At 40.6% G+C, this 21919-nt stretch overlaps 1 protein-coding gene across 2 annotated transcripts in view; it reads left to right on the top strand.

Moving 5' to 3' along the window:
- Positions 1 to 15294, top strand: part of HMGN3 (high mobility group nucleosomal binding domain 3) — a 31438-nt gene extending 16144 nt beyond the window's left edge. The window contains exons 2-6 of one of the 2 annotated variants that reach the window (XM_039216417.1): positions 3489 to 3539; positions 9803 to 9832; positions 12584 to 12634; positions 14164 to 14257; positions 14812 to 15294. In XM_039216417.1, coding sequence (XP_039072348.1) covers positions 3489 to 3539; positions 9803 to 9832; positions 12584 to 12634; positions 14164 to 14257; positions 14812 to 14825 — 240 coding nt within the window. In that variant the 3' untranslated portion in view covers positions 14826 to 15294. Of the gene's footprint in view, positions 1 to 3488; positions 3540 to 9802; positions 9833 to 12583; positions 12635 to 14163; positions 14278 to 14811 lie in introns of both variants that reach the window. The other variant, XM_039216416.1, reaches the window with a different exon arrangement.
- Positions 15295 to 21919: the final 6625 nt, after the last annotated feature.

Genomic DNA, 21919 nt, shown 5'->3' with positions numbered 1-21919 from the left:
CTGCCAGCTCAGAGCCTGGAGCCTGTTTCAGTCTGTGACTCCCTCTCTCTCTGACCCTTCCCTGCTCACGCTGTCCCTCTCTCTCTCTCTCTCCTAGAAATAAATAAAACATTAAAAAAAAAAGTCAGATGCTTAACCGACAGCCCCCAAGCATCCCCAACTCCGATAACTTCTAAGATTTTTCTCACCTTACTACAGTTTTACTACAGCATGTTTCATGGTATCCATTTGTTTTGTTTCCATTTTGTTTCTTGGCATAAGCTTTTAATCTGGAGACTCACGACTTTAATTTGGGAAAATTCTCAGCCTCCATGTCTTTGCCTCAGATACGTGAATGAGACCTTTTTGTTGGACCATGGTTCTTTACTCTCTTGACCGTTCTGAGTTCAAACTGGATTAGCCTAAGTTTGCTCTGTCCTGGGAAATGAGTTGAGAACCCATCCCCCTTGGAATTCTTCAGATCCCATCTTACTCGCCTCATCCTTCCCATCAGCCCACCAGAGGGTTGAAGTACATCTGAGATCTTCGCCGTCGACCGTCAATTCCCATTACCCCCTTTTCTTTGTCTTTATTCCTCACAATCCCTTGGGACAAAATCTTTGGCCTTCTGCTTCAATCCCTTCATACCATGCCCTACTTCCTGTCTCTGGCCTCATGGCTAAGAGTTAATGGTAGACCGGGCATGTGATAAGACAGCCTGAAATGATAAGTCTTTTGAAATAGTATATCTGTTACTCTATGCAACAAAAACAGGTAACAAGGTTACAGGGAGTCTTTATGTGCTAACCTTTAAGGTTCTATTGAACATAATTTGATATTTAATCATTTGGAAGACTCATTAAGATACATGTTTCATGGGGCGCCTGGGTGGCTTAGTCGGTTAAGCGTCCGACTTTCGCTTAGGTCATGATCTCGCGGTTTGTGGGTTCAAGCCCCGTGTCGGGCTCTGTGCTGACTGCCAGCTCAGAGCCTGGAACCTGTTTCAGTCTGTGACTCCCTCTCTCTCTGACCCTCCCCTGCTCATGCTGTCTCTCTCTCTCTCTCCTAGAAATAAATAAAAAACATTTAAAAAAAAAAAAAAGATACATGTTTCATTGCACAACATCTGTATAACAATTCGCCATCTCTGAAATGCTCTAAACATCTCACTTGGTCATAAGCATGACGCTTGGAGTTCAATGTCATCGTCCTCTGTCATTCATGGATGAAGAAACTGAGCCACTGATCAGCTCACTGGCCCAGATCACAACTCCTAGGTAGAGAGCCGACACTCAGGCCCTCATCCTGACCTGCACACATGCTACAGTACCACACTGATCCCAGGATAAAGAGCAGTTGCTTTGTTTTGACTAAATTTGTTACATGCTTGTCAATAGAAAGCCCTTATGGAGAGATTGCCAGAGTAACCAGCTTTGCCTTGAGCTGTAGCTCTTCACATTTCCAGTCTTATGTCCATTTATGTGAAGCCATTAACGTTTTCAGTTATACCTGATTTTTTTATATGGCATCTGTCCAGGTTTCTTTTTTCAGTAATTTGCATCTGACACAGAGATTATTAGGTCAGTGTTTAGAAAGTGATCTCTCGATCATATCGCTGTCACTAATTAACTTCATAGAAGAATCTTGAAAATTTTGTCATTAACATCCGTTTTTAACTTTTTTAAATGTCCGTTAGCATCAGAATAGTTGTGTGCCCACCAATTACAGGTAGATTGAAATCTACCGAGTGGCCTAACCAGGTATGAATGAGAGCCCAGTACTTCTTGACAATGGAGGGTCTGGTTTGTGGCCAGAAAGTCGCGTTTGCAACATGCAATTGAGCAAAGCCAAATAGCCTACCTAGGGACTATCTTCATATGCTCACACTTTGTAAGATTTTGCGGTCTCCAACTTGGCTGGCTAACACAGCAAGATGAGAAGCGGTGTTTCCCTTCATGATACAGAAGGTTCCAGGGAAGAGGGGAAAAGGGTTGTTTGGGAAACAAGAAAGAACTCCATGAATATGGGAAGTCCTAGAGGGAAGTGAACTGACAGACTCTGGATTAAAGGTTTACTGTGCCCTCTGCCTTGAAGAAAAGCTTTTGACTTTCTAAAAGACTTTATATACTTCTAGCCTATGTTTTACATGTTATTTTATAATCTAAACTTTTTAACTTAGCATTATTTTATGTGGGCTTTCTGTATATTCACATAGCCTAACTTATTTTAATCCCGTTGCATTAATAATTACATAGTTTCCTTAAATATTTCTCTGTTATTTACTGATCATGTGAGTTGTTTCGAGTCAGTCCATATTAGAAACAGCACAAATAAAGTGGTATTTTTACAGTCTTTCTTTGTGTCCTGGTTCCAAAATTGGAATTACTAGATCTTTGTATGACTAGTCCGGTGTGTCTTTCTCGTACTGGCAGTTTGTTTTTTGAAAATATCATATTAATTTACCAGCCCCACCAAACAGTAGGTTTTATGATCTTTAAATTTTTTTTTCTCATTTTATCAGCCGAGGCATTACTGCATAGCTGTTTCATTTTGCTAAAGCCAAACATTATGGCAGATGTCAGTTTGCTGTTTTCTCTTGGAAACTCTGTTATTCGTACCGTTTGCCCATTTGTGTCCTAGAGATTGGGTATCACCTTCTTCTACCTCTGTATGGTTTTAAAATGTGTGAAATAGTTTAATATTCTAATTATTTTAGTCATTTTCACCTTGTTTACTGTCTTTAGCCAATAAAAATATATTGGGATCTGCGGCGTGTGTCACATAAATCTAAGCATATTTTTCCCAGAGTTGTATGCCCCCTGTGAAGTAGTCAGGCTTGAGCTGTCACCAGAGCGGGCAGGTGCTGCCCCAGGGGGTCAGACCAAAAGTAGGAAACAAGCTAGCTGGGGTGGCAGGGCATTTGGCTGCCCTGCCAAGGCTGGGAATTTGGTTGATATGCTGGAGTTGATAATGGAAGAATAATAATTCATGACACATTTGTCAAGTCATATCAAGAAGCGGCTAGACATCAAAGCTAGGCAAGTACGGGACAAAAATATGTGCTCTGGCTGGGCTTTCTTAGCACCCTACTCTCATCTTAGAGAAACAGAGTCACTGGAGCATGTGGTGGCTCCCTAGCACCGCCGCCACTGGCTCCTGGGTCTCTGTTCTTTCACTAGTGGTGGACTCATCAACAATCAATGAAAATTGCTTCGGGTGAAGGCCCATTAAAAACAGGGGCTCATATCAGTTCTTGCACCACTCCTGTTTTAAAATTAGAACAGTTATGCAGATAAATCATTTATCTGCATAACTGCTCTGTGTGTGTGTGTGTGTGTGTGTGTATAAAATGTATCCTCTTATAAACTTATGCCCCCCCCCCCCCCGCCCCACAGAAAATATCTGTTGACTTATGTGGTCTGGAGAATTGAAAGAGCTGTTTTTTCAAATCTGTCTCTAATGTGTGCTTTCCAATTTAAATACAATTCACTGAAATATTTTGTTTCTAGTCTCCGGAGAATACAGAGGGCAAGGATGGATCCAAAGTAACTAAACAGGAGGTAAGTGTATCTTTGACTTCCTGTATTTAATTATTTTAACTGGAAATTTTTAAAATATTGTTAGGGTTGTGTGCATCTGAATGAATGCAATTCTGAATAAGGCTGTTGAGGCTACATAAACGAGAGATAAAAGTGTCACTGTGTAGTATTGCTTGGCCTAGGTAAATTTCAGTTGAGATCACTGATGAGACATTTTCCGCTTACTCTGTTGTTTCTGCTTCTACCTGTCCGTCCTGCTGTCTGTTAAAGTAGATGCTGAGAATTCCTTCTGGGCAAAGAGGGAGATAATAGGTAAATTCATCAAGGAGAACAAAGTCTGCCTTTCACAGCAAGAAAATGAAAGACTGTTGATTTAATAAATTCTCTGCTCCAGTGAGTGAATTATACATTTCTTCTTTAATTCTGAATATTTACCTAAAAGGAGTCATCTCTAAAGTCCAAAACTGAGGAAGGACACACGAAATGTTGAAATACTGAACTTTTTTTTTTTAATCAGGAAAATTCTTAGGGCTTGGGATAATTTATTAGGCAACAACTCGAAGAAGCTCTGCATTAAAATACAGAAACCTCCAAAAAACTAAGAAGTCAAGAGAGATGGGTGCATTTGCCCACTGTGGTAATATCATGAACCTCTATAAGGAGATGGATGAAAAAGTAGCAAATTAGAGGCTAACAATGATGCCAGCCATTCACATTTGCACAGAGCTTCACAGCGTGTGGAAAAGCTGCAGCTCTTACCCTTGAACTTATAAACTAGCCGAGGTCACATGAGAGACAGAAACAGTATCTAGTTACAGATTCTTTGATTGAAGGAATCATATTGTGGTTTAATAATTCAGAGGCGTTTGTCATGCATAGCAGAACCCCTCCACAAATTTGTACAAGGAAATTTTTTCTGCCAAATGGAAAACCTTTAACAGAATCTATAACTAAATCAATGTAAAAGCCAAACAAACCAAGCTGCCTGTCACCAAGGCCCCACCATCCACTGACCCAGCATTTAGTGCCTCACAAGAGTTCGAGAGGTGAAGTTTCTGATCTCAGGTCAAGTTACTAAACACATGCTGGAACCAGCCAGAAAATGATAAGTACTTGGATTTTCTTAAAAATGGCAAAAATGTAATTTGTAGGACAGTTGGCTAAGTATAACAGATCTTAATGTTTTTAGATTTGGACACAAAATGCGTTTGGATTTTTCCTTTAAGAACTGCTATTTAAATTGATCTGTCAGTCAGAAAACCTAGAAACCATTACACACAGTAGATCTTGGATCGTGTAAACAGTCTTTCCTAGCCTTCTACACAGAGCAACCAAGCTGGTTAGAATATATGTAAATGATTCTTGCTTATACAGCTGTCTTATGCATATTATTTTAGCCCCAGAATTTTAGCTATTTGTGTTACTTATATATTTTATTATTTTTAATATTTTAGTTTATATTATTATATGTATTACATTGTCACCAACAAAAATCTTCCCTAGAAAACACTCTTTCCCTGTCATTTAAGCTAAGACCAGATTAAAACTCATGATTTGTCTTCAGAACATCAACACAATTGTTTGAAAAGTGAAAAGATCAGCCAGCTGGTGGTTTAGGGTAAGAACTTTCAAAGAGTATATTGATTGATTCTCCCCCCTCCTCAATTGACTGAATTTTCTAGTTACGTCATTGTGTGTGCACAGCCTTGACTGTAGTGAATAGATACCAGTCACAAAGTGGGAACCTGATTAGAAAATCCTCTTCGACTGCCATGATATTTGAAGGGCATAGTGCAGAGCTTAGTTTTTGGACAATAAATGACCACAGTGCATTTAAAGCATTACCCTTGGCAGTTTACAAAGCCCTTTCACATTCGTTGTTTTACCTGATCCGTACAATAACCCTGTAATGAGGGCAGAGCGCATTCAATCCTCAACAGCAACGTATCGTGTACCTATAATGTGCCACGCACTGTTCCGGGCTCGGCAGAATCCACAGGGAGCCAAAGGAGGAAAATCTCTTCCTTCATGGAGCTTCCATTTTAGTGGGGGGAGAAAGAGAGTAAAATAAAATCATCGGATATTTGCTATGAAGAAAAATAAAGCCAGGAAAGGGAATAATGAATATCAGAGAATTGCTATTTTTGGTAACAGATAAACACATTATTTCCAGCTTTCTAGAGGCCACAAGGTCCTGAGAGAAATACATCATTTTCCTCAGGTGTCACAGCTTGTATATTGCAGAACCAGGAAAGATATCTGAGGCCTGATTCAGAGTCCTCTGTCCTCCTGCCGCTTTTGTGGTCATCAGTCATAAAAACATGGTTATCCAGTGCCTTTTCTCTGTCCTCTCCATTCCCCAGCCAAGGCTCTGACCTTTTTCAAAAAAAGTTAATTTCTTTTTGGGTCCTCATTTATCTTTGGAAATTAAAAACAACTTGACTTTTGGCTTTTGTTTGGAAGTACACGTGGTCCCTGACTTGTAATGGTTTGACTTACAATTTTTGGCTTTACTGTGGTGCAAAAGCGATACTTTCGGTAGAAGCCATGCGTCCAGTTTTACTCTTTTCCCAGACTGGCTTTATGTGGCACGGTGCTCCCCTGTGATGCTGGGCACGGCAGTGAGCTGCAGCTCCCAGTCAGCCCTGTGATCAGGAGGGTGAACAACCGACACACTAAAACCCTTCGGCACCCACGCAGCCATTCGGTTTTTCACTTTCAGTCCTGTATCCAATAAATTACATGACATATCCAACACTTTATTATAAAATAGGCTTTATGTTAGATGGCTTTGCCCAACTGTAGGCTAATATACATGTTCTGGGCACATTTAAGGGAGGCTGAGTTCTGATGTTCGGTAGGTTAGGCATATTAAATGCATTTTCAGCTTAAGACAGTTTCAACTTACGATGGGCTTATCAGGATATAACTCCATTGGAAGTTGAGGAAGATGTGTATATAGTCAGGCTTAGAAGTGTTAAGAAATCTATAAAAATAAACATAACTTCAGACTCCACTGGAATGGCACATATGTTTCAAGCAATATTCAGCAAAGTCCAGTGATTCTACTTGAAGCCGGCTACCCCAGTGAACTTTGCCATAGAGAGATTAGACTTCCACGTTCTTTTGCAACGTTGAAGTAAAAGGCTCTGTGTCCTGGAGTAGTCTTCACCAGAATTTGCTCCAACCCTGGGAACGATGAAGTAATCAAATGCTTTTTGAAAAATTTCATTGTGGCCAGCACCTGTACACCAGATTGACAAACCCTCCCATTATTTGTCTTTGTAACTCTTGGTGACATGTCATTCTGAAAGTCTTCTTTCTCCTCTGAGAACCACTTCTGGCCACTTCTGAAGATTCACAATCAACAAATTGGGAGAAATTCTGATTATCTCTCTTTTCGTAGTAACCCTGCCCAAGAGACTGAGTCTCAAATGAATACTTAAAATTCTAGTGCTCTAAGGAGGAAAAAATAGCAGTCTAGTCTGTTATATATCCAATAAATATAGCCCAATCATTTATAGATTTTAAGGCTGTGAAAGCTGATGGAACTTTCCAGGAAGGTGTACACGCTTGCATGCATAAGCATGCTGCTGACTGTGAGTGAAAGGTTCATCTCAGCCTCCACTGTTTGCAGTGAAAAAGAAAAATCTCTTACGATGGTTACTGGAAAGGAAAATTTAAGGAAAGTCCTTTTTTTATAGCATAGAAAGAAGAGCTGGTAAATTTTAGACAGAAAGTTGTAAAATGATTTTACAGTAAAAGATATGCTTTTTAGAGATGGTTGGTTTAGACAGCCTGAAGAGGCAGACCTTGTTTTTGCATGAATTTCCCAGGCTTTTCATTTTCAAACTCTTGTATTGGGCCTGAATTGTAAAAAAAAAAAAAAGGGAGTCCTTCAGATCAGAACAGGTTTTGGGCCCTGCAGAGTGGTGCTTGCTTGGGTTGGAATGTTTCTGGAAACCCCAAAGGGCTCTCTGACATCCGCCTCTTCAGTGTGTCCAGGTGTTCCCATGGAGAAGAAGGGAGCAGCAGCACCAGAGGTGGAAAATCTGTCACATGATTTGGCTTTACTTCAATGAGATTTTCCTCAGGACAACTGCTTGGTGGATAGGAAGGCACTTATGAGTAATAGCTAATATATTGGTCTCTTTTCAGGCCTCAAACTAGATAGTAACCAAGTGGTGGCCTTAGCACACCTCACCTCAAGTTCACACTACTGCACATTTCTGGCGCTTACCCATTCTCTTCACCTCAGCATTTGTCGAAGGCCCCTGCTAGGCACTGGAGCTGCAGAAATGCAAGAGAAAATGGTCTTCTCTTGGTGAGAAGTGCAGGAGGGGCACAGACATGAGATAGATGAAGTGAACAGTGAGGTAAGGCCAAGGCGGTACACATAAGTCGACACCAAGTAGAAGGGGTTCAGTTAAGGACCTTTCACGCCTCTTGAGCGTAGAGGCTGCCATTTTTTCCCTCCAAGGGTACATTTTCTGAGCACTCTTCTGCCGGCTGTGCTTCACTTAGGAGATGGTAACATCATAGTTCTTGAGGCCATGCAGAAGCATCAAAGAATAGCTCTGTTTCGTAATTAGTGGATGATCCTTTGCTCTTCCATGTTCGAAAAGCATCTGAAGAAGCACAAGTTACCCACTTGCTGCCTGGTTTGTTAATACTACCTTTTTTTTGGTGATACCCAGTTCATTGCAATTAACCATCCCGAGAAAGGCAACACAGGATTTGGGCTCTGGGTCCCTGTGACTCATGGATGTGTTATCATGAATGCACCCATCAGTCCACTCATGATAATCCTAGCAGACACCATGGTAGCCTACGGAGCATGTGATACAGGCATGCCTCCCATACTGCATGTCAAGCTGTACATCCTCTTTCCTGGTGCAGTGAATATATCAGGGCCACCACTTCACCGACACAGTCTCCTAGTCTCTGCACATTCTGTTAGCTGGCCTTAAGTCCAGGTCTGATTTTACCTCAGGACTCCAGGGTTAAAATTATTCATGGAGGCTCTGGCCCTTCATTTCCTTCTGCAGTTTAAAGAGAGATGAGTTTAACTTCCTCTGGCTATTTTCAGCGAGAAAGTTCTTAGATGTGAAGATGGCAAATATTTCTTCCAGTTTGGCCTGACCAGCTGACCTATCCTGACCTCAGCATGGCTTCCAGCATTCCATAATTCCTTGCAATTATGGCACAGGTTCCCACTGACCATTTTTGCTGACCGCCTTAAAGAAATTATTTGAAACATTTAAGCTATTGTAAGGAGGCAAAGTCTGCATAAGGCAGCAGGAATTAGGGGAAAGATTTGAGTCCATTTTTTCAGCACGTATTTTTGAGAATCTCCATGCTAGGTGGCACGTATACTATTCTAGCAGAGACAGAGCAGTGAGTAAAACAGACAGAGTATGGAGTGTTTATTTCTGGAACACTTTTCAAGAAAGGCAGTTACACTCTCAGAATGTGAAATCCCTTGGGGAGCCATCTTTTGCTGATGGTAAGTAGAATATCAGTTCTGTATGCTTATTTCTGAAATGCCTAACGTTTTTTGCTATTTTAAATTTTCTTTGCGGCCTCATTTGCTTAATTTGCATCCTTGAAGAGAAAAAGATTTCCTGAAAGATACTAATCTCAACCCGGTTTTTCTAAATGTTCTCAACTTCCAAATTAAAAGGGAAGATTTAGTGAACTTTTTATGCTATCTCAGTCTTTCATTAAACATATGCATTTAGCAGATAAATAAATGCGCTTATTTTGTTACAAGTAAGAGGAAGTATTTCTTGTGAACTCTCTTTAAGATTTATAGTCATTCTCTTTCTAACAGAGTAACAAGTCAGGGAACTCCTATTTTGGTTTCTACACAATTATGTAAGTCTTCTTTTGTATTAATTTGTAAGTTTTAGTTCTATTTGTAAGGAACAAGAGTCAGACTGGAACTAGCTCTTAAAAAGCTCCTTAGCTCTCCTATTTCATTTGTATCACACAAGTAGACTATGGGTTGGAACCTAAATTAATCCTTTCTTTGTCTTACCCACAACACCCTTAATTGGGAGAGGCCGTTTCTTTGACTAGTGTGTCTACCCCTCTTTAGAAAACTTCTTGTTGAGTATTATGGTCCACAGGGCACTTGAAGTATGTTTTACTGTGCTCACCTGGAGAGGGTAATGGAGTCCTACATTATACTCTTTTAACAAAGTAAGATATCAAGAATGAATTTTTAAAAATCAGCTAGGTTGCATATAATAAAATTATATATTTTTCCATTTCCTTTGTAGCCCACCAGAAGGTCTGCCAGATTGTCAGCGGTGAGTACTTTAGAACCCCCTTGTTAGTTCTTATGAATACACATTCCCTCTGTTCAGGACAAAGCAGCAGAAGGAAGATTAAGGTGTTATTTCCCTTGAGTTTTTTTATTTCCTTTTTGGAAATTAACCTGGGTCACAGTCTCTAGCAAATGTGACCAGTGTTGCCAAGCAATTCACTTGATCGGATATGTCAGTGAAAAGTAGCAGCCGGCCCCATTACCAGGAGTACAAAGCCCAGGAAGCTGTTCGATATTTCTAGATCTCTGAAACAAAAGAAGCACATTAGCAAAGACCTACCCTTCTGATTCTACATATGATGTGCTAAAGTGGAGACGAATTCTGATCTCTCTCCACGGCTTATACTTTACTCAGAAACGTGCGGAAAGTTATCGGAATCCATGTGCTTTTAGCCTCATTTCAGAACTAGACAATCTTTGAAAAAGTAATGATTCTACTTTGTTACTCAGAGTCTCCCTCTGTGAAAGGGAGAGACCAGGGTTATGATCCTTAAAGGCTAGGATGGGCAGCAGTGACCAAGCCTTGGCCATGAATGGGCTCCAACCCTTCTCACGAGGCTGTGCTCCTTGCTGGCTCTTGTGCTCCTCCTTCCCGCTCTGCTGATATACCAGCCGTTACTCTGCCACGAGCGGTCAGCGTGGCTCTCTGGTGGAGGATGTTGGTTAAAATAGCTGCAGCCCTTGCTGAGCCCTGAGATGTAGAGGGAAAGCCATTGGCTTGTTGGCTGCCAAGAGCTGCTAGCTTCTTTGGTCTTCAGGGAAGCATGGATTTCATCTCAAACCCCTGTGCCTGGCACAGAATAGGGAATCAATGCAGAAAAGGCTATGAGGGCACTGACAAGTTCCAGAATAGACCCAATTTAGGGTTGGGTAAGGCAGTGTTTCACGAAAGTTCCAACTGAAGGGAGCAATATCAGAGCCACTGGAAAGATGAATGGAGGAGAGGTCTGTCTGCACATAATGCAGTCATGTGCGTACACGGTTAATCCGGATTCTGCCAAAGCCCCCTCAAGATGATGTGCTCTGTCCAATGTTAACTTTCACCGTGAACTTTCATGATTCTGGAGTTATATTTTAACTTTCATTAGGCTTAACTATAGATTGTCCTACAAGCCATTGTATTCTGTGGATCTCTGTCCCATCCAGGGAGTAGACATTATAAGTCAAATAGAAATCAAAATTTAAAATCAAGCTTTTCTTAACACCATGAACCAGCAGTATAAGCACCTTCCACTGAGGTCGTTGCCCGTGGTGCCAACGGTCTCCTGGGTGGCCAGTGGGATCACTGCCTGCAGAATCTTATCTTTTCCTGTCCCATTGAAACACTTGAATGCTGAATGGAGGAGAGGTCTGTCTTTACAGGAAATATAAAAGAAAATTATTTGCTGTAAATTGTGACAACACATATATGTTAATACAATATATCAAAGCCTGGCATTACAAAATTTTTTAAATTCTGAAAACTTAGGAGCCGTTCAAGCTGCTGTATTTGGGGAACAGACCACAGATTCAGGGTGGTAAGAAGCTTAACAAAGACATCCCTCACTTTTCAAACCCAGTTGTCCTTTTTAATTTGAAATGTCCTGTCTTAATAGCCAATCTTCTGGAATTGAACTGTCTACAATTTTACTTTATGCCCCTGATAAACAGAGCCAGATTCAATATGAACCTGAACCACCTACAGTCATTGGGAACAAACATGTATTTTTCTCCAGAGGAGGAGACCCTGGGCAGCGTTTTCTGTTTAAAAGCCATTCTCCCAAGTGTTGGGAGAAATGTACACTTATTTTTTTCTAGCTTGAGGAGAGAAATATTTGCCCTAAAGTAGCTGTAGAAAAGCAGAGGCTTTAACTAGTTATCTTCCCCTGTGTCCCCATGTGTGCCCCCCCGCCCCCCCTTCCCCATTTCAGTGCTCTGAAAAGCAGGTAAGGGCTGAAGCCCTGTATAGAGGGGACCTTGGCCACAGGACAGGCAGTGCTCATGGCAGCAGAGAAGAGAACCAACCACATGAAGCAAGAGAAAAATAATTGCCTAGTGGACTCCTTGGCTAAGTTTAAGAAAAATCTTGAACTTTGGGAGCTAACAATGGACATTTTATTATTACAATTATGTTCTTGATTAAAAAGCTCTATGGGCAAATGAGCCTAGTGTCTGAGTGGGCGAGAGAGTCTTCTCACCTTGAGCTGGCATTGGAGAGGATGCGAAGAGGAAGAAGCCGAAGCTGGGCTACAAAACTTGAAATCGACATTAGAGGTGGAAGGATGTGGAAATGATTTTGAAATACTTCACAGGCAGCGGTCTTCATTACCAGATGAGCTTTGCCTGCGATAGTGCTGTGATTTCTAGACTGTTGGGAAGGCCAGTGTGACTGAATTCATTGAGTCATTTGGCCGAGGGCCTGAGTCATTCCTCTTGCTGCTGTGCTGTGATCAAAGGAAGTACAGAGACATCAGAGCTAGAAGCTTAAACCTGTTCCTGGAGAGCTACTCTGGACTGGGGAATAATGAGTCGGCTTTTAAATCTCACCTGCTGTTCACTTGAGAACCCAGGATGAAAATAGTCACGAAACGCACAGATCTTTATGCTGTTACCTGATGCCAAAAATAGAATGAATTTTTTTTTTTAAATGAACAAAATCGTAGTCAAAATGAACGGGTGTCTTCTGCAGTCTTGTTGCATTCCTTTTGGTCCTGAGGGTTGTCTTTGTCAGTTTTTGTGTAATTTATCTTTGCAGAAACCTGCTCCACCCAAACCTGAACCTAAACCAAGAAAAACATCCGCTAAGGTAGGAGGTGCTTGGTCCCCATCTTTGGTCTTTTAAACAATGAATACGTTGTAATTTTGTATCGAAAAATCCCCCAAGGAAAAATCACATGTAGTGATTCAGGCTAAATGCACTGACTAGGAAACTGTCACCATTGTTACAAAAGGCATAAAGCACAGTTTTATGCTTTCCCAGGAATGTGTTTCCCATTTGGTCTGAGCATGGTCCTGGGAGAAGCCGCCTGTCCAGGAGGGATTGATAGCAGCGTGCGGTTCACATGGTGGCTGGTAAGGCAGGAGGCTGGGCCCTGGTAACGCAGCTGCCAGTGGCTCAGGGGCTTGGGGGAGGGGATCTGACTTCATATAACTAACTGGTCTTAGTGGCTTAGTCTGATGACTGATCATATAATAATTGACAGAAGCCAATAATCAATATCAGCAAACATTTATATGGCTCTTATACTATGCGACACCTTGTTCAACTTGCTTTTCTTATGAAAACCTCACATCAGCCCAATGAGGTGGGTACACATAACCAGTTTTGCAGATAAGGAAACTTGTTCCAAATAGCTTTCTGCACTCTGCCCTTCAGAACATTGTTGTGAATTGTTTGAAACAATGTGTATCTGTGGCAGGAGTAGGTGATTCTGAAGCAGAACTTGCCCCTGTGGCTTAGCCTTAAAATCAGAAACTTTTCAGGGTGCCTGGGTGACTCAGTTGGGCATCTGACCTCCCAGTTTGTGAGCTTGAGCCACGCATCAGACTCTGTGGTGTCCCTTTGGAGCCTGCTTGGAAGTCCCTCTCTCCCTCTCTCTCTTCCCCTCCCCTGCTCGTGCACATGCTCGTTCTCTCTCTCAAAATAAACTTTTTTTAAAAAACTCAGGAACTTTTCTTCACTTGGTGCTTAATTTTCAAGCATTTTCTCAGGCTTCTAGTCACTTAAGTCCCATGTTCCCCTGTGAGGTGTTTCTGTTGCTGGCTTCTTTCCTGGCTTCTGCCTCCTCCATCGCTGCCCACTGCTGGTGCCCTCCACGGTGCCCTTCTCTGTAGTGAGAGGAGGCCCACTGAACAAATACATGAAGAGAATCCCCACCTTTTTCCCAGAGGAGAAAGTCAGTGGATATTCTAAGCAGCCCGTTGTATTTTCTTTTTTCTTTTTTTTTAATGTTTTATTTATTTCTGAGAGAGAGCAAGACAGCATGAGCGGGGTAGGGTCAGAGAGAGAGGGAGACACAGAATCTGAAACAGGCTCCAGGCTCTGAGCTGGCTGTCAGCACAGAGCCCGATGCGGGGCTCAAACCTATGAACCATGAGATCATGACCTGAGCTGAAGTCGGACGCTCAACCGACTGAGCCACCCAGGCGCCCCAGCCCGTTACATTTTCACAGAGACTCAGTGTAACCCACTCGAGGCACTGCCAAATGGGGTTCCTCTCCCCCTGGGAAGCTACCGTGTTGGCCCTGGTTTTGCTTTACCTTGTGTTTGGACGAGGCTGACTGATTTTCACTGACATCACACCCTGTCTAACGTGCCTTGTTTCTCTCTGTTAGAAAGAACCTGGAACAAAGGTTAACAAAGGTGCTAAAGGGAAGAAGGAGGAAAAGCAAGAAGCTGGAAAGGAAGGTACTGCACCATCTGAAAAAGGTGAAACTAAAGCTGAAGAGGTACTTTCCATAAATACCCCCCACTGATTGAATCAGTGTCTTAAAAGAAATTGCTCAATCCTTCAGCCGGTGATAGCACGTTCATAATGACTCTTTTTATTGCCTGTAATGTTATTACAGATCCACATCTCTCGCTCAACTGTTAATGTCTCAACCTCCAGAGGTACCCCACCCAGCACACTGTCAGTAAAGGGGCAGATTGAAACAGTGAGAGTTAAGGGTACAGTAGAAAATTCTGCATGTTTGCAGTGACTAGAATCAGATAGTAGTGTGGTGTTTTTTTATTATGAACAGCGGGAGCTTGCAGGTAAAGCTTCTGTGGTCGTTTGAAAAGCAGAAAGCAGTAAATGCAGCCAAGTGTTTGCCTACTATATTCCTGCCTTGTCTGTTTCACACCCAGAGCTGAAATAGGTTTTGCAATGGAGTTGCTGAAAACCAGATGTTCAGAGTGTGTGTGTTGGTCGGGTGGACTTTCTTTTGGCTGATAGTAGCTTTAATAGTAACTATATCTCCCCCCCTCCTTTCTTTTCACAGGCACAGAAAACTGAATCTGTAGATAACAAGGGAGAATGAATTGCCATGAAAAATTGGGGTTGATTTTATGTACCTCTCGGGGCAACTTTTAAAAGCTATTTTTACCAAGTATTTTGTAAATGCTAATTTTTTAGGATTCTACTAGTTGGCATACAAAAATATATAAGGATGGACATTTTATCTTCTCATAGTCATGCTTTTTGGGAATTTCCATCATCCTCAAGTAAAATAAATATCAGTTTATTATTGAAAGCTATGTGTAAGATTGATTGAGCATTCCATGCACTTGCTTTAGAAATTGGGTCCTGTGGATACTGTGGTGTTTTTACCGTGCATATTTAAATTTTTCACGCAGTTTTTCTAGAGCAATAATCAGTGGTGCTTTTGTACCTAGGTTTTATGTGGTTTTAATGAAACATGGATAGTTGTGGCCACCTGCTGACTATTTGTGGTTTAAAATAAAAGGTTTTCTTGCCTGTGAAATACCTGCCTCTTAGTAGTGTCTTTACTATAAACTTGGGCAGTGTTTCATTTTGTTGCTGCAGAAGATGTAAAGAATATTTCCAGTTCGTGCCATAACGGTATCCCTAATAAGTCAAATAGGATTATTTCTTAATTCTTGGGCCTTTAAAAATGTTATTATTTGAATAAAACCATCGATGAGTGCTAGTGTGGAAGAATTACATCTAAAACACTACCAGAAGTGGTCAGCAATGATCGCCATATAATAAACTTTTAATAAAACACTACTATTTAATAGTTCTTTATAAACAGCATAGAGTTCTGTTAAACCAGAGAAAAACCATAAACTAGTGCTGATCCTTGAAAATCTCTCCCTTTCAAAGTACCACATTTTACTAAAATACTTTCCCATTTGTTGAGGTTATGACAGCCTTGAAAGCACCTTACTCAGCAGGACCATGTGTTAGCCTTGCATCAGCCTAAGAATGGAAGTGACATAGGTAATATTAGAGCTCCCTTCTAGGCGAAGAAATAGGAACGTGGATGTTTATGCCTTACTTCAGGAAAGAGAAAAGCCAGGATGTGAACCTGGTCTTTTGAATTTTAAACACAGCCTGTCTTGGTTTTTTATGCTGCTGTAACAAAATTCTACAGTTCTGGTGTCTTATAAACAGGAGAAACTTATTTCTCTCTGTTTTGGACACTGGAAGTCAAAGATCAGGGTATCAGCATGGTTTGGTAAGGGCCCTCATCTGGGTTGTAGACTTCTCGCTATGTCCTCCCATTGTAGAAGGGGCAGGGGAACTCTCTGGGACCTCTTTCACAAGAATAGTAATCCCCTTCATGAGGGCTCCACCCTTGTGATTTAAGCACCTCCCAAAGGCCCCACTTCCTAATACCATCATCTCTGGTGAGTAGGATTTCAACATAGGAACTTAGGGGGATCACAGACATTCAGACCGTAACAGGGCCCTCTTTCTGGAAGGACCTAGGTCGGCCAAGAACAGAGGAGCTAAAATTTTGTTTTAACTGCTTATTTATTTTTGAGAGAAAGGTGAGTGGAGGAGGGGCAGAGAGAGAGGGAGACAGGATCTGAAGTGGGCTCCCTGCTGTCAGCGCAAAGGCAGACACAGGGCTTGAACCGTGAACCATGAGATCATGACCTGAGCCTAAGTCAGACACTCAACCTACTGAGCCCCCCAGGCGCTCCCCAGAGGAACTACTTTATAAATGTAATTTTTCGGTGTTTCTTTGCATTCCTGAGACGTTTGCAGACTGCATGAGCACCCGAAGAAAGCTGAATTCTAGGGATTCCTCTTAGATGAGGACTTGGATCTTTTAAGATGGAAAGTAGCATCTGCATTGCTCAGAGGCTCTTATAAGGAGGTTGTCGTTCCTCAGGGCCTTAGCATATACTGTGGGGCTCAGAACTTGTGTCAGTGTCCCAAGTCTGTCATTAATCAACTGCATTTACCAACCATATAATATACAGAAGAATCTTGTTCATAGGTGGTTTTTTTTTTTTTTTTGGCTTCTGATTATAAAGTGACCTTAATTTGTGTTAGACAAACCAAATACCACCTTTACCCACTGAAAAATAGCTGGTATCCAGTGAATATGAAAATATTTTCTTTTTAAAATTTTTTAGCGTATATTTATTATTGACTGACAGAGAGAGCGCATGAGCAGGGGAGGAGCAGAGAGAGTGGGAGACACAGAACCTGAAGCAGGGTCCAGGCTCTGAGCTGTCAGCACAGAGCCTGACGCGGGGCTCGAACTCACAAACTGCGAGATCATGACCTGAGCCAAAGTTGGACACTTAACCAACTGAGCCACCCAGGCGCCCCGGAAAATATTTTCAGTGTGCAGTCAGTACACAGTTGAACTATGTTCCTGGCTTGCTTCCAGTTCACAAATGCAGTGTAAACTCCACAGTCTACTTTTTAAACACTAACAAAAGTGCTGCAGGTGATTTTTTTTAAATAGACATAATAATAGTACATAAAGAGAAAAGCCAAAGTCCTCCTTTCCCCCACTTCTGTGTCCTAGACGTAACACTGCACAGCATATTCTCTATGACTGTGTATATCTGTGAACATACATGCACACACACGTACATGCACATATAATTTTTAAATTAGAATATTCTATACATTCTATTTTGAACTTATTCAACCAATAAATTATAGTTGTAGATAAAGATTATTCTAATACCACAGTGCTGCCAGTGATACTGCAGTAAACCTTCTTGTATACAAAGCTTCTGCCTACTTAGATATTTTTACTCAACTAAATTATTTCCTGGAAGTAGGATGTCTGAATCAAAGGGACTGTACATTTGACATTTTGACTACTGCCAGAAGAGTTGTGCCCACCCACATCCATCAACAGCATATAAGTGAGGTCTTTTCTTACCTTTGCCAGCACTCTTATTTTGGCCAGTCTAGTAAATGAAAAATAATGCCTCACTGTTTTAATTTTAGTTTTTTGTTTGTTTTGTTTTGTTTTTAAAGTTTACTTATTTGGAGAGAGAGTGGGGGAGGGACAGACAAAGAGGGAGAGAGAGGATCCCAAGAGACTCTGCGCGTCATGGTGCTCAGTCTCACAAACCATGCATGAGATCCTGACCTGAACTGAAATCAAGAGTTGGATACTTAACTGACTGAGCCACCCAGATGTCCCAAACTTTAGTTTTGTTTTATTTTATTACTAGTAAAACAGAGTTTTTCATATATTTAATGGTCATTTGAATTCTGTGAATGATGATGTTTTTCTACTTTTCTGTTGGGGATCAGTGCGTTTTAATCATTCACACAAAAAGTTATTATTCAAAATGATCGTTGATGCTGTTACTTTTACGCAAACACAAATATCAGGGATTCTGTAGGTCATTGGTACGTGTCTGTTAAAGTTTATGGGTATTACCATTATCACATTAGCAAAATGAGGGTACTGTAGAGCAGACAACTACCAAAATAACTTAAGAGCCCCAGTTTGGCTCCCCAAAATTTGATCTGATGGATACATTGCTATGCATGTGGATATACTGCCTGCAAACAGATGGAAGTCTTGGTCCTACTCATGACTGCCACATTGCTTAGCCTGGCAGTGAATTTATACATGTTAAGAAGCGGCCACCTTCTCCAAAACACCTGTCTGCTGATCTGATGGAAAATCTTAACCCTGTGAATCTACAATCACCTTCAATCATTGGAATCCCCTGTAGTTAAGCAGTGCACTGCCTGTATAATCATACATTCTGTTTCTAATATTCTCCCTGGAGATGGCCCCCTGGATTGCAGTATACGAGTGGGCTTTGAGAGGCAAATGTCCCTGAAATTCCCATTTTTAAGTTCTATGAAAAGATAATCTGAAAGTCAAGATCCATTAGTGTAACAGTAGGTAAACCATCTCATAAAATCTTGAACGTACGTTTACATAATTTAGTAATTTGAAACAAGGTTATGAAACTAAGGTTTTTTTTTCCTGTCCCCAAATTTTAGGGGACTTCACTCTTAGCTCGAGATACAAATGCCATCCCTTTTGCCAATCCTAGCAGGCATAGGGAAGTCATCTCAACTTTTACCTGTCACATATGCTAACATGTCCTCTGAGTGCTTTTCACTTAATCGTGAATTCCAAACTTGTATTACTATTTTCTATTAATTATTTTCTTCAAAACATTGATTTAAAATCTCTCAAGATAAGTTTAATGATTAAGATAATAATAAATAGTGGGGCACCTAGGTGACTCAGTTGTTTAAGTATCTGACTTCGGTTCAGGTCATGATTTCATGATTTGTGGGTTTGAGCCCCTCATCAGGCTCTGTGCTGACAGTTCAGAGCCTGGAGCCTGCTTCAGATTCTGTGTCTCCCTCTCTCTGCCCCTCCCCCACAGACAGAAAGTGCTCTGTCTTTCTCTTTCCTTCAAAAACAAACAAATGTTAAAAAAAAATTTTAAGGAAAATAATAATAAATAATTACAGTTTATTCAATGCCCTGTGACAAATATTTTATGTAAATTAATTTGGGAGAAAACTTGTGATTTTAATGTTTCCATTTCCTAGTAAAAACGAGCCCAGTTTTCCAATGCCGGATACAGTTCAGGCTTATTTAAAACTGCAAAGGGAACTTTATGATTATATGTCTCTCCTTCATGAGAGAAGAGAAAGTCTTTGAAATTCCAGTTTTAAAATGATATTTATATATAAATATCATGACTTTGAATTAAGCGATGGTTTATTAGGTATGACACCAAAAGTACAAGTAAGCAAGTAGAAAAGTGGACAGTATCACAAAAATTTCAAGAGAGAGAACAGCCACAGAATGGGAGAAACCATTTCCAAATCATATATCTGATAAGGGTCTCATATCTAGAATATGTAAGGAACTCTTCTTACTCTTCAAAAACACTTTTTTAAAACAATTTTTAAATGTGCAAAGGATTTAGAAATCGATGTTTCTCCAAAAACGTACATCAATAGCCAATATGCAAATGAAAGGATGCTCAACAGTTAGTTATTAGGAAAATGCAAATCAAAATCATTATTAGATACCATTTTACCTGCGCTAGGATGACTTAAAAAATAGCAAGTGTTGGAGAGGAAGTGAAGAAATTGGAGCCCCTTTTCATTGTTGGTGGGAACATAAGATGATGCAGCCTCTACAAACAACAGTGTGTCATAACAAAATGTTAAGGAGAGTTACCATATGACCCAGCAATTCCACTCTTAGGTCTGTACCCTAAAGAACTGAACACGTGTTCACACAGAAACTAGTACATGAATGTTTATAGCAGTGTTACTTGTAACAACCAATCACTGGAAACAACCCTGATGTCCATTAACTGATGAATGGATAAACAAAATATAGTATATCCACATGATGGAAAATTATTCAGTCACGAAAAGGGCTGCAGTATGTGCTACCACCTTGATAAGCCTTGAAAACACCATGCTAAGTGAAAGAAGGCAATCACCAAAACCCACTGATTATATGATTTCGAGTATATGAAATGTCCAAAATAGGCAAGTTTCATAGTGGATCAAAATAGATAACGTGGTTGCCAGTAACTGGAGGGAGAAGGGAGTGGGGAATAGCGGATAATGGGTATGGAGTTTCTTTTTTGGAGTGATGAAAATGTTCTGGAAGAGTGATAACGGTTGCACAACCATGTAAATACACTAAAGCCACAGATGCGCACACTTAGAAAATGACATTTGCAAGGCTACTGAAAGCACAGGACTTAGAATCAGGAGGTCTGGTTTTAAATCTCAGTGCTATCTCACTAAGCGTGTGAACCCACACAGGTCATTTAACGTCTGCCTCTCGATGTCTCATCCTTAAAATAGAATGAATATCTGTTTGACAAAGCTGTTAGGATCGAATGAGGCAGTCACTGAAATCGTTTAGTGCAGTGCCTAAAATACAGTAGGTTTTCCATAGATGCCAATTGAATTGAAATTGGATGAATACAAATGAGCCGTGTAGGCTTTGATGAGTGTATATCACGTATGATCGTTGTAGGCTGTCAGCCTCTAGTCAGGCTCCTTTGAACAGTACAAAAGAAAGAACTGTGTTCCACTTAGAAGGCAATATATGTAATGGTTAAGCTTATGAACTCTGAAACCAGACTGCCTGGGTTCAAATCCTCTTTGTTAAATACTATCTGTGTGACCATGGACAGATTACTCCGTCTCTCTATCTATCCTCTGTATAACTTAGAGTTCCCATCTGTAAATGGAAAGAAAAGTAATTCCTACTGTATAGGGTGTTATAAGTGTTAATGGTATGTATATATTACATATTTAATGATATATATTCTATAATTATATATAGTATATAATACATATAATTATATAACGTTAATTAACTCATTTAAATCAGTCTCATAAATTCAGATGGTTGAGAAATGGAAACAAGATTTCAAAACAATAACATTATGTTGAACTATGTGAAGTACCTCTCTTCTCTCATGGACCTTCAAAAACGGTGATTTCATATGGTTCAACCTATACTTTCCCTCCGTTTTTTTCCCCCTTTTGGAAACTTGATTAGTGAGTTCATCCTGATCTCTAATAAGTATGTTTACAAGGCAAAGAGCACTCAGGACTGCACTAAGGTCTGTCTTCCAGATTTATCCATTCACCAAAAATATAACGAACATCTAAATGCTGAGCATTTTGCAAGGCATTAGGGATTCAATGGTGAGAAGGTCAGTGTCCCTACTTCTTAAGAAGCTTAGGTTTAGTGGGGAAACCAACATTAATTACTTAGTAACACAGATAAATACATATTTACAGGAGCCATTACAGAATTCCAGTCTCTTCCATGATAAACCCTTCAGTAGTTCTTCTAATGGACTCCATTTTGAGAAAGATACTAGCCACAAACAAGCCCACAAGAAAGTAGTACGGATAACTTACTGAATAGCATTTTTAAAGTATTATTCACCTGGTTGCTATAAAGTACCTGTGAAAAATGACAGTTTGGGCTTGGCATAATAAATGTTCAGTTCTTCCAGAAAATAATTGGTCCTGTACTTCTCATGGCTCTTCCAGGATGTCTTTTGACTTAGAAGACTCCAATCCCACAACTGACTCCTGAAAGTTAAATGACTTGGCAGGTGAAACATTTTTGAGGGACC

Source organism: Hyaena hyaena, unplaced genomic scaffold (assembly GCF_003009895.1).
Source record: "Hyaena hyaena isolate Hyena2069 unplaced genomic scaffold, ASM300989v1 scaffold_633, whole genome shotgun sequence".
NCBI classification, from domain to species: Eukaryota; Metazoa; Chordata; class Mammalia; order Carnivora; family Hyaenidae; genus Hyaena; species Hyaena hyaena.
This window is presented reverse-complemented; position numbering and strand designations above follow the sequence as displayed.